The sequence below is a fragment of the Etheostoma spectabile genome, chromosome 13 (assembly GCF_008692095.1).
Source record: "Etheostoma spectabile isolate EspeVRDwgs_2016 chromosome 13, UIUC_Espe_1.0, whole genome shotgun sequence".
NCBI lineage: Eukaryota > Metazoa > Chordata > Actinopteri > Perciformes > Percidae > Etheostoma > Etheostoma spectabile.
This window is the reverse complement of record NC_045745.1, coordinates 17,738,293-17,752,579: the sequence shown is the minus strand read 5'-3', so window position 1 is coordinate 17,752,579 and position 14,287 is coordinate 17,738,293. Positions and strand designations below refer to the sequence as shown.

The following is a 14,287-nucleotide window of genomic DNA, read 5'->3' as shown; positions in this document are numbered from 1 at the left end:
CCCCCCAGGTCTGCAGATGAGAGCCTTGTAACTCCTCTTTTAAAGGTGATCGTCTGCCTTTACTCCCTGAGGAGAAAGCATTCAAACTCTTTTCGCATTACAAAATGACATTGGCTATTTTTTGTCGGAAAACCTTATGGGTTTGACACGTCGACGGTACAGTCCCTCCAGGATTTTGCAACCTTTTTTTGAGATCGTTGCGGCCCAAAATGCCTGATTTTACGGGAGTTTTTGTTAAAAAAAATGTGTTAAAAGTTGCGATTTCTTTTGTATGTTTGTTGCAATGAATTTGCGGGAGACAGAGAAAGATGCAAAAAACTTTTTGTATAGTTCTTGAAAAATAAAATGGAAACTTGTTTTTATGGAGAGTAATATTACTCTAGGCTGAGTTTTCCTAGTAACCTTACCAAAAAGGTTCAGGGTGCTGCAAATTTGGTAATGGTATAATATGAAAATGGCTGGTGGATTTAAGACAAGAAATGATAATTTATTGAAATAATTAAATTTGAACACAGGTTGGCAGCGGTCTTTCACTGTACATTTTGTTGGTAAATGTCAGATGTTCGAGTCACAACAGACGTCTCGTCTTCATAGCAGAAACAAGGAAATTAATTTGGTGACGGACATGGGATGTTAACCTCTTCTCACTCCTGCTTGGTCATTAGTTCTCAGAGTTACATACTGATACAGAGTCTGGCACGTGGGACTGCTGGGATTGATTGAAGTTGCGACAAAGTCCGGTTATTGGTCAAATTTGCAGAAAAGTTGCAGTGATTGGTTAAAGTTGCGAGTCGCACCAAAGTCACGGTGATTGGTTGAATTTGCGGGATCGCGACATCACAAAATCCTGGAGGGACTGACCGTATATAAAAATGGATGGCCTGAGAACTCCCCTAGATTGAAGCCAAAACATGTGTATATCACCCCCTGGTGGTTGGCTGCAGTATAGGTCATAAATCCCGCCCCCTCCATGTTAGCGGATGAGACATGGGCCAAACTAAAAAGTAAAATACATTTTTCCCAAAGATGGTTCCTGCCATTTTAGGTAGTTCTTATCATGTTGATGTAAGTTTGGTTTAAATTAGTAATTTAATACTATAAAAACCGGGTTAAATGCTATGATTGGCAGCTTTGATTTGTCGGGCGCGTGTATGGGCGGGACTGTGATACCACGGCTTCACTCACCGATCCCTACTGTGCAGTCTCTGGCTCCAAAATTACAATATGGCATCCCCCGTATTTAGCTTCACTTTTATAGTGGGAGGAAGTACAGTCTATAGTTTAACAGAGCAAGGCTACGAAACAAGACTCTTCAGTGAACCCTGAAATGTTCCGTGATCAGCCGCATCTTAATTTGAGGGCATTTGGTTTTCAGCCGTCTGTCTCCTCCTCGAACATGGGGATTGTGTGGAGCCAAAGTAAACGCGTCCTCCACTTCAAAAACCAAATCTCCCCAATAAGGAAAATTAAACCTTGCAGGGGTAGGTCAGGCCAGGGAAAATATGACCAAGGGAAAGAACAGGAAAGTGGTCGTGATGAGCTGTGCTGACCTTCTGCATGTGTTGCCCTTTCTTTTTTCCCTTTTGTCTTTTTTTTTGTCTTTAAACCATTTGTATTCTATCTTCTGTGGCTGATTTGTGTTTTTCTTTTCCTTGTGCTTTTCTATTATTGTAATAGTACTTTCATGGCCTTTGCTGTGAATATGATGTGTTTTTATAATTCTCTTGCTTTTTAAAGTTCCTCATGAATTCACAAATTGGGGGCATTTGAAAATAACAACTAAGTAACTCATCATATTGGTTACTGAAATAAGAACACTTGGATCCTCTTTTCAGAAAGGAATGAGTCATGTGTTGTCTCTTGCTTTTCTTTTTCTTTGTCTTTATTCAGTTGTGTTGAACATTGATTCATACAGTTAAAGTGCCCATATTATGGGGGAAAAAAACACTTTTTCTGGGATTGGGAGCTATTTTGTGTCCCTGGTGCTTCCACATGCATACATGCTAGCGCTGGCATGCTAGCTTGTTCTCAATGGCAAAACACTGCTGCAACACAATCTTGTTCACCATAATCTCCAAAAGAACTACTTACATGTCCCTGTTCAGCAGGTATTCTACAAGTGTGCCCTCGTTTAGAAGAAGTCTCCCAGCTAATCCTGCCTTGTACTGACCAAAGTTAGAGTTATCTAGCTGATGTGATCTTACCTAGCTACTGCACATGTCCGACTCCCAACTAAAGCTAAAACAGAGACCTAAACACACAGGGTGAAGCAATGTGCGGTAGAACAAAACAGTTTTGTTTTTTTTTGTTTTTTTTTATAAATAAAACCATGTAAATCTATTCTGGTACAACCTCAAAATACAATTATGAACTTGAAAAGAGCATAATATGGTTGCTTTAAGGGCAGAAGGGGAGTTGGTGAGTGAAAATGAAGGAGGACACTTAAAGCATGAGCTTGGAGCTATTAACACCTATCCTATTTATCATTGTGAATCTATATAAGAAAGAGATCTGTTCTCTCAGAGCACTCCTGGCAGAGCAGCTAGACAGAGGAGGTAGAAGTAAAGATGAGATAAAGCCGTTCAGTCTGCAGCTAGATGGTCTGGTTAATATATCAGCAAATTTGAAAAGGTATTTCCAGGCTAGGAGGGAGTTTTACAGCCCAGGCTAGATTTTATCTTGGATCAGGCAGAAGAAACAAACAGAGGAAATGGGAAAGTCAAAAAAGGAAAGAAAGAAAAGGTAGTGAAAAGAAAAAAGTTACAGTGATGATCGACAGGTTGATGAATGTGTAGCAGCAGCAGAAGGATCCTGATGCCTCACATACTGACTCAATGCTGGAGGAAAATAACAATAGAGTTCATTGTCCCTGACCAAACTAGTGTGCAGCAGATTGTTTCTATCTGCTGCTACTTATGTTACATTACATTTGAGATACTCCAAAACTGTTTCCAAGATTTTGTCCATTGCTCAATATTTGAAGTGTGCGATTACATCCAGTTGTAAGCATGTAGCCAAATAACTAAACATGAGTCTAGTCTAGTCATGAGTCCTAACAGTCATGTTTCAAGTGGAATATATTTTAAATTTCAGGTACATAACTGACATCCCTCTTCAGACTGACTTATGACAGTATGAGTGCAACAGTGTGACGCTGTGAATACCAAGCTGGTCTGCCTCTCACAGTTTCCACTCACGCCTCGGCGTTCACATCTCCCTTGTTATGGATGGATGCTAAAATGCTGTGTTTTGGTCTTGTATTTCCAAAATGTCAATACAAATAGGCCACTTTAGACTGAACTTTCACTCGCTTCAATGGGCTATTTGTGCAGTAACCATTGAAACCAAACAATCTAAATGCATGAACATGTTCTGTCCCAGAATCGGGGAGGAATTGGCAGAGGAGGGGGGTATCATCCCACGCAGTAGCTGTTGCTCATCCACCGGACACTCCCCGCCTCATAAGAGCGTCCTTGATAGCAACACCTCCGTGTTTCATATCTGAAGCATTGCTTAGCCAACGCCATGCCAGCTGCAGCCAGATGACCTCATCTCTTTAGACGTTAACTCTCCCTCACTGCGGGGTCGACAAATGCATGTACACACTTGCAGTTTTCTGTCTCTGTGGGTAGAGGTTTTAAAGAGAACAGGGTAGATGGGTGAGGAGAGGCATGCAGTGTCTTACAGTAACAAGTACGTTTTAGTTTCTCAGACGCCAGATTTCCTGGCGCTACCCTTTTTGAGGGTATATGCTTTCCCACTGAACAGACACACCATGGCATCACAAACCTCCCAACCCAAACAACCAAATGATGTACCCTCAGATCTTTCTTTTTATATGGCATGCAAACGGCTACTACTTCAACACATAACTTGAAACTGAACCGTTGTGTGAGTGATGTCATTGGAGAGGAAGTTGCACACCATTCATTCCATCATACATGTAATTCTCTAGAAATATATGATGTGGACCCCTGCTTTTGCATGCACAGTCTCATCCAGCTGTCAATGTGTTTTATTAATGCAGCCAGTCAGTAAGTTGTGAAGTTTGTAAGGAAATGCAACTGGAGTTAATTACTGTTAATCTGAGGAGGAGGGTAGGGAGCCTTAGAGACCAGTTCAGTTATCACTACTTTTGAAAAATCCATGGCCCAAAATGCAATAGGTTTTTCTGCTGGATAGTTCATACAGTGGTGTTATGCTGTGATGAAGGCTTTATCTTTGTACCAGTGGGAAGAGGCTGGAATGTAGCTGTATCCCATGTCTAATGTGAATACCTGCCAAATCCACATACTCCCCAATGTACATACTGGACATGCATACACTTACAAAGCTACTTGTGCAGTGTATGATTTGTTTAATGCAGCTATGTGGGGGTTTTGGCACATAAAGGAGACAATAGTTAATAGGATATCCTGTGATGCAAAAAGTGTCATCTTTCCCAGCTTACAGTAATTCTAAAAGGGCTTGAGTTACTAGGGTCTTTGCTTTCACTTTTTTCAGTTTCTTTTGAAACATTTCCATTCTGAAATAAATACACTTTATACATTGGTTCTTCTGTGGAAAACCTGTCAGCAAAAAAATTGTTTATACTTCTCAGCAGAAAAGACTGCATGCTTTAATGCTTGGGTCTTCGATGGCACAAGATTTATCTGACTCTCTCTTTCCCTCATGGGGATTGTCTTTCAGGTCGGGATCAGGAGACAGAGTGTGGTCGCCAACCGTTAGTGACGATGGCAAGACTAGCCCATACATGGAGCCTGACTCACAGGTAATCACTGTTTAATCTGGATTTAAAGCACAAATGACAAGGTTATTTTTTTATTTATTTATGTTTTTAAATCCACACCCATTGATCTCTTCTCATGTTGCCAACACAGAGTTTCAGTGCTCGGATTTCAGTCAAGCCTTGGCTAAAAGAATGGTCTTTAAGTTACTCACCAGACTTATAGTTAAATGGTGAAGTTTTTGGTTGGTTCTTTGACCTCCATGTGATATTTTTGGGCTCTAGGGAGACACAAATAAATACATAAATAAATAAATGCTGGAAGGGGTTGCTAGTTCCAAAACTATTTTTGTGTTCCAATTTTAAGCTGCCCCGGTCTTTGCGTTGAACATTACTTTATGAATACTTTATGAAGCCACCGTTTATTAAAATAGGGCTTATCACGGTCTCCCCTAGCTATAGATAGGTGAGTCAACGCATTTTTTTGTCTGAGTGCATGCATTGTTTTGGTTCGGTGAGTTAGCAAAAAAAACCAACAAGGTTCATGTTTTTTTTTTCACATATGAACATGTGGCTGTACTGGATGTTGTTATGATCCTATAGATCCTATAGAAGATCAGTTTGGCATGGCGGACATGTCTAAATACTACAATACCCATAAGCCTTAGCCTGCATTGCTATGGAGAAGAAGCCAGTAAGAGTGGTAGCAAATTCAAAAATGTGTGAACACATTTGTGAATAAAACGCAGTGCCATCTTGGTTGTATTTATCCAAAATTGGCCCAGAATACAAAAGTAAATTGAATCAAGCTACAGCTGCTAATCCGTTCATTCAACACTGCAAACTTTAGCTTTCATCCGCAGCTCCACTAGCAAAGCAGTGGCAGAAATTTAAGATTGGGATTGAATGATTCCTTCCTTTTTTTTCTTTTTTCTTTTTTTTAAACAGATATTTTCTAACTCAATTATTAATGTTTTGTGCTGATGATTTAACCTGGAGAGTTTCATGTCCATCCAAGCCATGGAAGTGCTCCAACTTGAACGTAACATTGTCCATGGGAAATGTGAATGAATGGGACTTTTACTTCCAAAACCAGGGGCACCTAAAATACTCGTCACACCTCACAAATTGATAGGCTGCGATCTTAAGTGGTTTAGGTAATCATATTTTGGAAGAAAAAGTGCTGAAAGACAATATTAAGTGTCAATAGTACATGTGACTATAAACAAGTTCTTTTAAAGACCTATAAAACCCAATCATATCATTCTGTGTTAAATTGTTCTGGATGAGATGTCCGCTGCAGCAAATTATTGGCTTTAAAACTAGGTTTTTGACTTACTATAGCTACACATTTAATGTTGTAGACATCCACTTCTACCAGCAAGGTGGCTGCTGATGGTGACTCAGCCGCACATTTCTCTGGTCTGATTCATTTAAACTCTGTTTGTACTTTGAAATCTACTCCTTTGGATTAGGGTCCTTTGCTACCTACCGCATTAGCCACAAGAGCGGATTGTTCACATCTGGGGTCATAACTTAAAAGAACAGTTCTCTGGGTGTTAGACCCAAGTCTTCTCACTCTGTTTATTTCATAAACAGAAACCATGGAAACAGACAACATTTGATCCGTTATTTGCATGTACACCATCATTCAAATGGTAATAAATGAGAGAATGCATCCCACTGTTCACTGGACTAGTTTTGAAATAGTATGTTGATTGTTCTCCAAGTGTACAAGCTGCCAATCGGACATTCAAGGCATGATGAACTCTAGCAGATGATCTTTTCCAAGTTTTCCAGTGCTGGCAAGCCAACAGGTTTCTAAGCACAAAGAGAATAGGAGGTGTGTGTGTTGTGTGTGTGTGTGTGCGCACATATGCTGTGAGTATGAAGTCTATGCGACTAAAACAGGCAGACAAAGAGCATATTGTGGCTCAGACATGTGAGTGTCCATTTGTCAAGTATTGTGTTGGGTAGTTGTGGAGTCAGGACTGATCTGTGTCCCTCAGCCCCGGCTGTGTCAGGGTTTTCCTTTCAAAGAAAAAGGGTGGAACAGACACACAAAGAGCTGGCGTGAAATATATCTGTTGACCCCTCAATGGGAGTTGTTGATGCCTTACAGTGTATTGTATTCTATTCAGTGGCAGAGACAAAAGTGAAAGAAGCTTCTGCGTATGTAATTCATCTGGGTTTGTTGTGGTCATGGTTGTGGGATCATCATCTTTATCATCAAATGATTTCTCTCTCTGACATTAAGTATTTTAGCACCTTCCAAGGGGATATTTAATCTATGTCCAAAATGTTAAAAAAGTGATGGGCAGATGATATTTGTGTAATATGATGTATATGAGTTGAACAGCCTCTAAGCCTACCATGTCCAGCAAATGGGCAGAACTCAACAGTCTTCCTCTCGCAATCTCAGCACCAGCTCGGGTCTTGCTTTGATTAACATAAGGAAATACCAAACCTGAGTGAGTGAGGAACCGTCCGCAACAACTGTTTGTATAAACACAGACGTGCATGACAGGGGGGCTTTGCATGTGGGTAATATGAGAAGAGTAAATCTGGCTCTCTCATGTTCTTTTCTCTCAAAGTCTCCCCTTTTCCCCTTTCTCTATCTCTGTAACATCTTATCCAGTCCTTCCTCTCTCCCTTACTGAAGTCAAAAAATGTTCCCTGGCGTCTCTTTTAATGAAACGGACCTGGACGGCTGGAAAGGGCCACTTTATCGTCACGCTCAGGTGGATCCTTCTGAGCATGAAAAGAGGAAACATCCACTCCCTGGGGTCAAATTATAACCAAGGCTCTCTCTTTCTTTCTCTATTCTGACACATAATGCCAATTGTTCCTCAGTGGAAACAATACATTCACTGGGGCCTCTCTCCCCATTTAAGCCACGTCCAAACAGAGCTATGCGATACTGTTGGCCCACAGTTATTTCAATTATGAGCCAGTTTGGACAGCATAAGCAAAAATTAACTGAATCAAATTACTGGCATTTTTGATTGTGCTGACAAATATTTGAAGCTATGTGTCGGTCATCCACAACTTACCTGCAGCTATGACCTGTAACATTAGGATTCTTGCTGAAGCAATACACTTTGGCTAGCAGGGTGAAAACTGAGGCATACCAGGACACTTCAGCTTATGTATAAAGAAAACAATTACTCTGGAAATGACCTCACATTTTTTCTGGCCTGCACATGCATTCATTGGTGTTTTTACTCAGCAGTGACTCCATTAACTCAGAATATTCCAAAAAAACTGTATGACGCCATCCTTCAGGATATTCTTTATTTAACATATCCCTTCATAGCCTGTTCACCAACTTGCTACATTGGGAAATTCCAGTCTTACTTGTGGGATTTAGTCACTGACCAGGAAGTGACACATGGAAGGTATGAGGTCTTTCTTTTCACCTTGGGAACACGGGAGACTCTCATAAAAGTCGATGAGGAAATGCTGTATTTTTGGATACAAGCAAGTGTATGACTCGATACTGTGGATGTTACTGTTTTGCAGCGGCTTTTTATTTTATTTTATTTTTTTATTAGTCTGGGGAACTCATTCAAACTGTGTGATGTATTTTCCAAAGAACTGTCTTCATGTCTTTGGGAAGACTGTACACAGACGACTGGATGTCACACACAACTTCCTGAAATAGAAATAATCTGATATCAATGGGTGGCCAGGATGAAATACTCTTGAGGTGTCCTACAGTACGTAAAACAGCAAGTGCATTTAAATGTTTGACAACCAAATTGAACTTAAGCTCCACTGTGTAGTTCTTTGAAGACAAATTAGTTATAATCAGATGCTTCACACAGCTTCCAAATTTCATGCAAATAATAGGGTGCCCTTGAGAGAGAGAGAGGATGTCAAGGTGATATCAATCAAACCCCTCATTGGAGACTGCAATGAATGACCTACTGTACTACATTGGTCCCGCCCACCTTTGGAAGCAGTATACTGATTACTGTATTTGAGGAAACCTGTGACAAAAGCCTGCAGTTGAACTTCTATGGCATTTCGGCTCAATCACAATCACCTTCTTTTTTTCATCAGAAGACTGTCCATCATCCCATGATGTGTGCAATTATTTCCAATGATGTGATGCTCATGTTTTCAGAATAGCACTCCAGCCGGGTCATTCCAGAGCTCCCTTTCACTCCCTTTACTGTGAGAGGTTTGTCATGACCTGACCTCATCTCATCTAGATTGTTGTTTATCTGAGATTTTCATCAGCGGTCTTAAAGAGTTACCGGTCAGATAAGCAAATTATCACTTCAAGATGGGAACTACATCAGGTTCTGTGAGACATCCTCAATGAAATAATGTCTAGTGGCTTCAGCCTACATACTGCTGAAACATTATCTAATGCAAAAACAACTTCAAAACCTCATCACATATCTTAAATCTGAACCTTTTTCCAATGAGAAAGACAGAATAAAAGTGAAACGCTTCTCTGCCTTATAAATGGATATCTCATTGTACATCTGCCGGTACTACTACTGGAACAGTTTTATGCAGAAGTAAAGCGGTATGACCAGTTACTGACACTTCAGTTTTTCAGAAATTCCTTCCCTTATATTAGACAGTGGCAGCTTTAAGTAGGTGGGAATGGCTTATTGGTCGATGTTAAAGCCAAACAGTATTTTTATGGCAAGTAATATCAGAATGCCATTCATGGCGGCTACCCTATTATTAAAGTGATAGCTATTGTGGCTGAGCACTATGGCCTTGTGGAAAGAATGAGGCCTCACAATGCGGAAGCTAAGAGGTCTGGATCACACGTCATCGAGGCTTCCAGGAGCTGGCAGCTGAAGGCAAATTCTCCAAGCTAACATTAATAGGAGCTGACAGATGGAGTCTTTGCATGACTTACAGACCGTAATTCTTTCACTGCTTGGAATTGAATTTTACTTCAGACAAAAAATGTATACATGATACAAATTTGTTTTATCAATGGAATGAGGCAGTTGCTTTTCAATATCTGTCATTTGTAGGGTTGGACATTGTTTGGATTTTAACGATTCTGATTCCAATTCCGATTCTTCCTTTCTTCTTTCTTCGGTTCTTATCAATTCTGGAGTCTGATTCTTTGAGGGGTGGAGTTGAAACGGGTCACATTCTTATTTCAGAAATAAGAGGAAGGTTTTATTTGAATTCAGTGGTGGGTTGCAGTTTTATAGTGCTTTTTCAACGCAACATAAAGCTACACTAGAGTGCCACTTACTGTGCTCCATGGCTGCAACACAACAAGCGTCTGCCGCTATGGAAACCAAAACTAGCGCATATTAAATTTGGATGCAAGGATTGATTTGAAACTAAATCCTCCAAACGATTCCATTAAAGAAACGATTCCACTGGAATCGTAATTTTTAAAACGATTCCAAGTAGGAATCGGTTTTTAGATGCCCAGCTTTTGCCTTTGCCTTCTAAAAACACAAGATGGGAATAAGTTGAAAACTTGACAGAGTTCAACAGTTGTAAACTTAAGTTGGCAAAGATGCAAATTTAAGCCATTAGAATGATAGAATTTGTGCAAAAACGCCACAAAGACCCTGAATATAAAACAATAGGGTGCCATTTAAGGGTTCAGACTATTCCCATTTGATGCCAAAGTATGTTTACTGGATTCACTGCTACTTAATCCTGTGCCAGGGAATCTTGGACCAGTTTAGCATTGCTGGGAAGTCTTTTGAGCTGCTCTGCATTCATTCACACAGCAGGCCTTTTAGATCACATACCTCTGACCCCACTTATTTGGTTGTTTGTGTTCACTAATCAGCCAGTAATCCACAGAAATGTCCAAATCAGGTTTTCCTAACGGAGCCCTCCCTGCTCCGGTTGTCTGTCAGTGAGCTGGGGTGTGAATGGGGCCATTGAGAGCACTCTCTGCTGGGGTAAGAAACAGAGACTCTGCAGCTATCCAGGCTCATTCAGATTAACTATGTCTTTCTCAGAAAGAGAAAGTCCAACATCGATAAAGTTGTTGTAGCTTATTTGCTGTAATGCACCACTTTTATTTAACCCTCCTCTGCAATTATTATAAGACAGGTGCCAAAGCTACAAATGTGTCTTTTGAATAAACTGTGTGAAATGATCGGCCTTAGCAGCCAAGCTAATTGCTTTCTATCACCTGAAACATTCAGGCTTTATTATAATGCTGTAAGTGGCTACATTACAGAGAATTGAATTTAGCCCAGTGGTGACTTGGCATGGTCGATATGGAATTAAAGGTTCTGATTGATAAAATGCATTTAATTTTCAATGGATTCTAATGCCACATCCATCTTCCCTAGAGCATTTCTTCCCCCTCAGACAGGCTTATGGCCAGAAGCCCTTAAAACTCAACTATTTTCCGGTCTATCTTCCCCCCCACCTCAGCTCTGTTCTACCTCCTTTCTATCCCGTCTGTCTTCCTCCCAGAGAGGCACCCAGGGCTAGACCCAGGGAGCCATAAAGGGCTGGTTTGTGTTTGGTTAGTGGTGCAGAGCGCCATGTGAAAAGCTTAATTTCGAAGGTCCAGGGGGATTAAACCATGCAGGAGGCAAGAGAAAAGGAGGCGGTTTGTGTGTGTGTGTGTGTGTGTGTGTGTGTGTGTGTGTGTGTGTGTGTGTGTGTGTGTGTGTGTGTGTGTGTGTGTGTGTGTGTGTGTGTGTGTGTGTGTGTGTGTGTGTGTGTGTGTGTGTGTGTGTGTTGTCATGGATTTGTGCATGTGTGTCTGGTAAGGAAGGTAGGTTGAGGTCTTGGCCCTCAGTTAAAGACAGGCATATGATTTCAATTAAGGTCCTCCACCTTTTTCTCCTCCTCCTCTCGTCTGTCTACCCCTCCCTGACCAATCTGTGGTTGTGGACTGAGGTACCAGAGCTGAAGCTGCAGTCCTCTCCTATTCAAGACCTTATTAATCATGGTAACTTTTAGTCCGGTTGATGAATGAAAGCGCTGCAAGCTAAAGTAAACTTTCTTTTTTCTGTCTTTCTTTGTGTCTTTATTTCCTTCTTTGGCATCCTGTCCTTCTGGAGCCATTAGCTATGCTTGGTTACCATTGTAAAACAGGTCACTGAAATCAGATGGCAGCCTGGAGTTCTGTGCATATAAGTAGACAATGCTGGTTGTTATAAATAGTTACGGAGTTTGGATCGCTTCTATCGTCTTTTTTCCCCTTTTGAAGTTTTTCTTTGTCCAAGCCAGGAGGAATGAAGGCCAGATTTTGGAGAAAATGAAAGAGTAGCCATGTGCAAGAGAGAAAAATTAGGAAATGGATGATCTCACAGATGGCCTTTTTCAACAATCTTATGTTGAGTTTCTGTTTGAGATAGCTGATAACTGTTTGAAGCTGCTCATATTAACTTTAAACTGTTTTGACTACATTGGGAAAACAAGATAAGGTTGCCAGGGGAATTAAGATGATAAGGCAATCCCCAGATTAAAGTGACTGTCACTTTAAAACAACATATCTATTAAACCTAAATGTAGTCCCGACGTGAAAAGGTACAATTAATCTTTTTAATGAGACAGTTGTCTTACAGCTGATTTTTTTTTTTTTTTGTAATAAAAGGAAACCAAGCCACCGTACCTTCAGAGCAACTTGGAAGCACTTACAGGTCCTGAATGTTACCAAACTGGCATTTTTATAAGGCAAGCACCAGATGTGCTGCTATATAAATCTGCCATTCACTCACAGCAAATACCTTTGCAACAGGCATATGAGGCCAAAGAGGTAAGAGTGTTATGAGAAAGAAAGACAAAAGGAATAGTTGGGGAGGGAGGGTTCAGTTAAGCTGAAACAGAAGGAGTCACAGTCAGGAGTGTGAGGGTGAAAATGGGTAAACATGTACTTGCTGCTGACAACAGAGAAATATACCTAAACAAGAGTTTTAAGAGCTACATTGGCCTTCCAGGTATGCACACATAACTCTTCTCCTCTGGTTTCTCCCATTTTTCCTGTTCCATAGTTTTTTTCTGTACAGTAAATCTGAATCAAGGGCGTAAGGATTGGGGGTGTTATGAGTTGCCCAGATTGTCAAGCACATCTGTCAAATTTATGATTTGGGGCTATGTAAATAAAATAGAGTGGATATCTTCTTTAGGACAATTTATCCTCCCATCCAAAAAGCAGGACAGGAATGTTTTTTTTTCTTCTAGTCCTTATATCACCATAAATGTTAGCGTGTGATTACCTGTCCTCCTTTGCAATTTATGTTTGTACAGATTAGGAGTCATAAATGTAATGTCTTTACTGTCATGTCACTGCAGGAGCATGTAACATAATACACTCTCTGGGATTTTCCTCCACTTGCCTCCTTTATTCTCTGAACACAGACAGGAATATGCTTGCCTGACAGTCATACAGTTATTGTACGGATTGTTATCTGCAGATTTAGCCCTTGTCTAAATATGACAAATGAATAGTGGGTTCTTATTAAAACTAAAAACACGTGTTGCAACAGTGATATGTTCTGAAGAACTCCAAAGCCCTTCCAGCTCTGGGTACGTTCTTAGGAAATGAAAGACGTAAGATAAATCGAGCTCTGAAATAAAAGAGAGCTAGGTTCAAAAGGGCACTTTAAAGAAAGCAGGCTGCAAAACATTAAAATTCATCCATTATCTTTTCCTGTTCAAATGCCTTCAGAAATGTTCTTTTAAAGGAAGGTTGGAGAGGTTTTGGGCAGTAAGGAGGTACAGAAAGTAGTGAGATAATCATTAAGTGTATGTCCCAGGCCCAAACAAATTGTGTGTCTAATCAACTACCAGGGCATTTGACCTTTCACTCTACCGTAGTGTGGACAGAAAGAGGGACATGATATCAGTACTATATCAATATTATAAATCAGAAAATTTAAATCTCCTGAGAAGCATTTTGCCACTGCCGAATCTACAAGACGTTTTAAAGCGCTGTCAATGCTAAATCAAGAAATGCTCAGTAATATCAACGTGACTCTGTAAAAACAGATCTGGGGCATGAGTGATTTGATCAAATGTCATTATTCCTTACATACTCACAAAACATGGTTGAGGTTGAGAGAAGAGGTTTAGGGAACCTTTGATTAAAATTTCATGAGGTCCACCATCTGTGCAAATGGGGCTAAAGATAACGAGCAGGATCTGGTTTGGCTTGTTTGGCCCTGCGGTGAGCACCAGGCTTCAGAGTGTCTGGTTTACATGGAGAGAGAGCCACAGAGAGCTGGGTGTTTCTGACATCCTGCCCAAACAGGGTTTGGCTCTGGGAGAGAAGCTGCCTTGAGCTCTGACTCCCCTGTTTGCTTCTCTGAACTTTAACCATGAATGGCTATCTGCTAGCATTATGTTCACAAGGTTTCTGGATACATCCATCTTCACTGTCCGAGGTTTTGGGGGAGAGAAGGAAGAGGTGGTTTTAAATTTCTCAAAAGCCATCTGTCTTAACTACAGGAGGCAGTACAATGATAGAGCCGCTTTACCAATTTGTGGCCTTGTTGGTGTAGAGGAGTGGAGGACTAAAAAAGAGCTGTTGTGTTTTTATCTATGTCAGTGTGTGTGTGTGTGTGTGTGTGTGTGTGTGTGTGTGTGTGTGTG

The 14,287-nt window shown here is 40.7% G+C and overlaps 1 protein-coding gene across 8 annotated transcripts in view; it reads left to right on the top strand.

Annotated features, from left to right (window-relative positions):
• Positions 1-14,287, top strand: part of pdlim4 (PDZ and LIM domain 4) — a 46,597-nt gene that overhangs the window by 19,431 nt on the left and 12,879 nt on the right. For all 8 annotated transcript variants that reach the window (XM_032533254.1, XM_032533252.1, XM_032533251.1 and 5 more), the window contains exon 3: positions 4,690-4,771. In XM_032533254.1, coding sequence (XP_032389145.1) covers positions 4,690-4,771 — 82 coding nt within the window. The remainder of the gene's footprint in view (positions 1-4,689; positions 4,772-14,287) is intronic.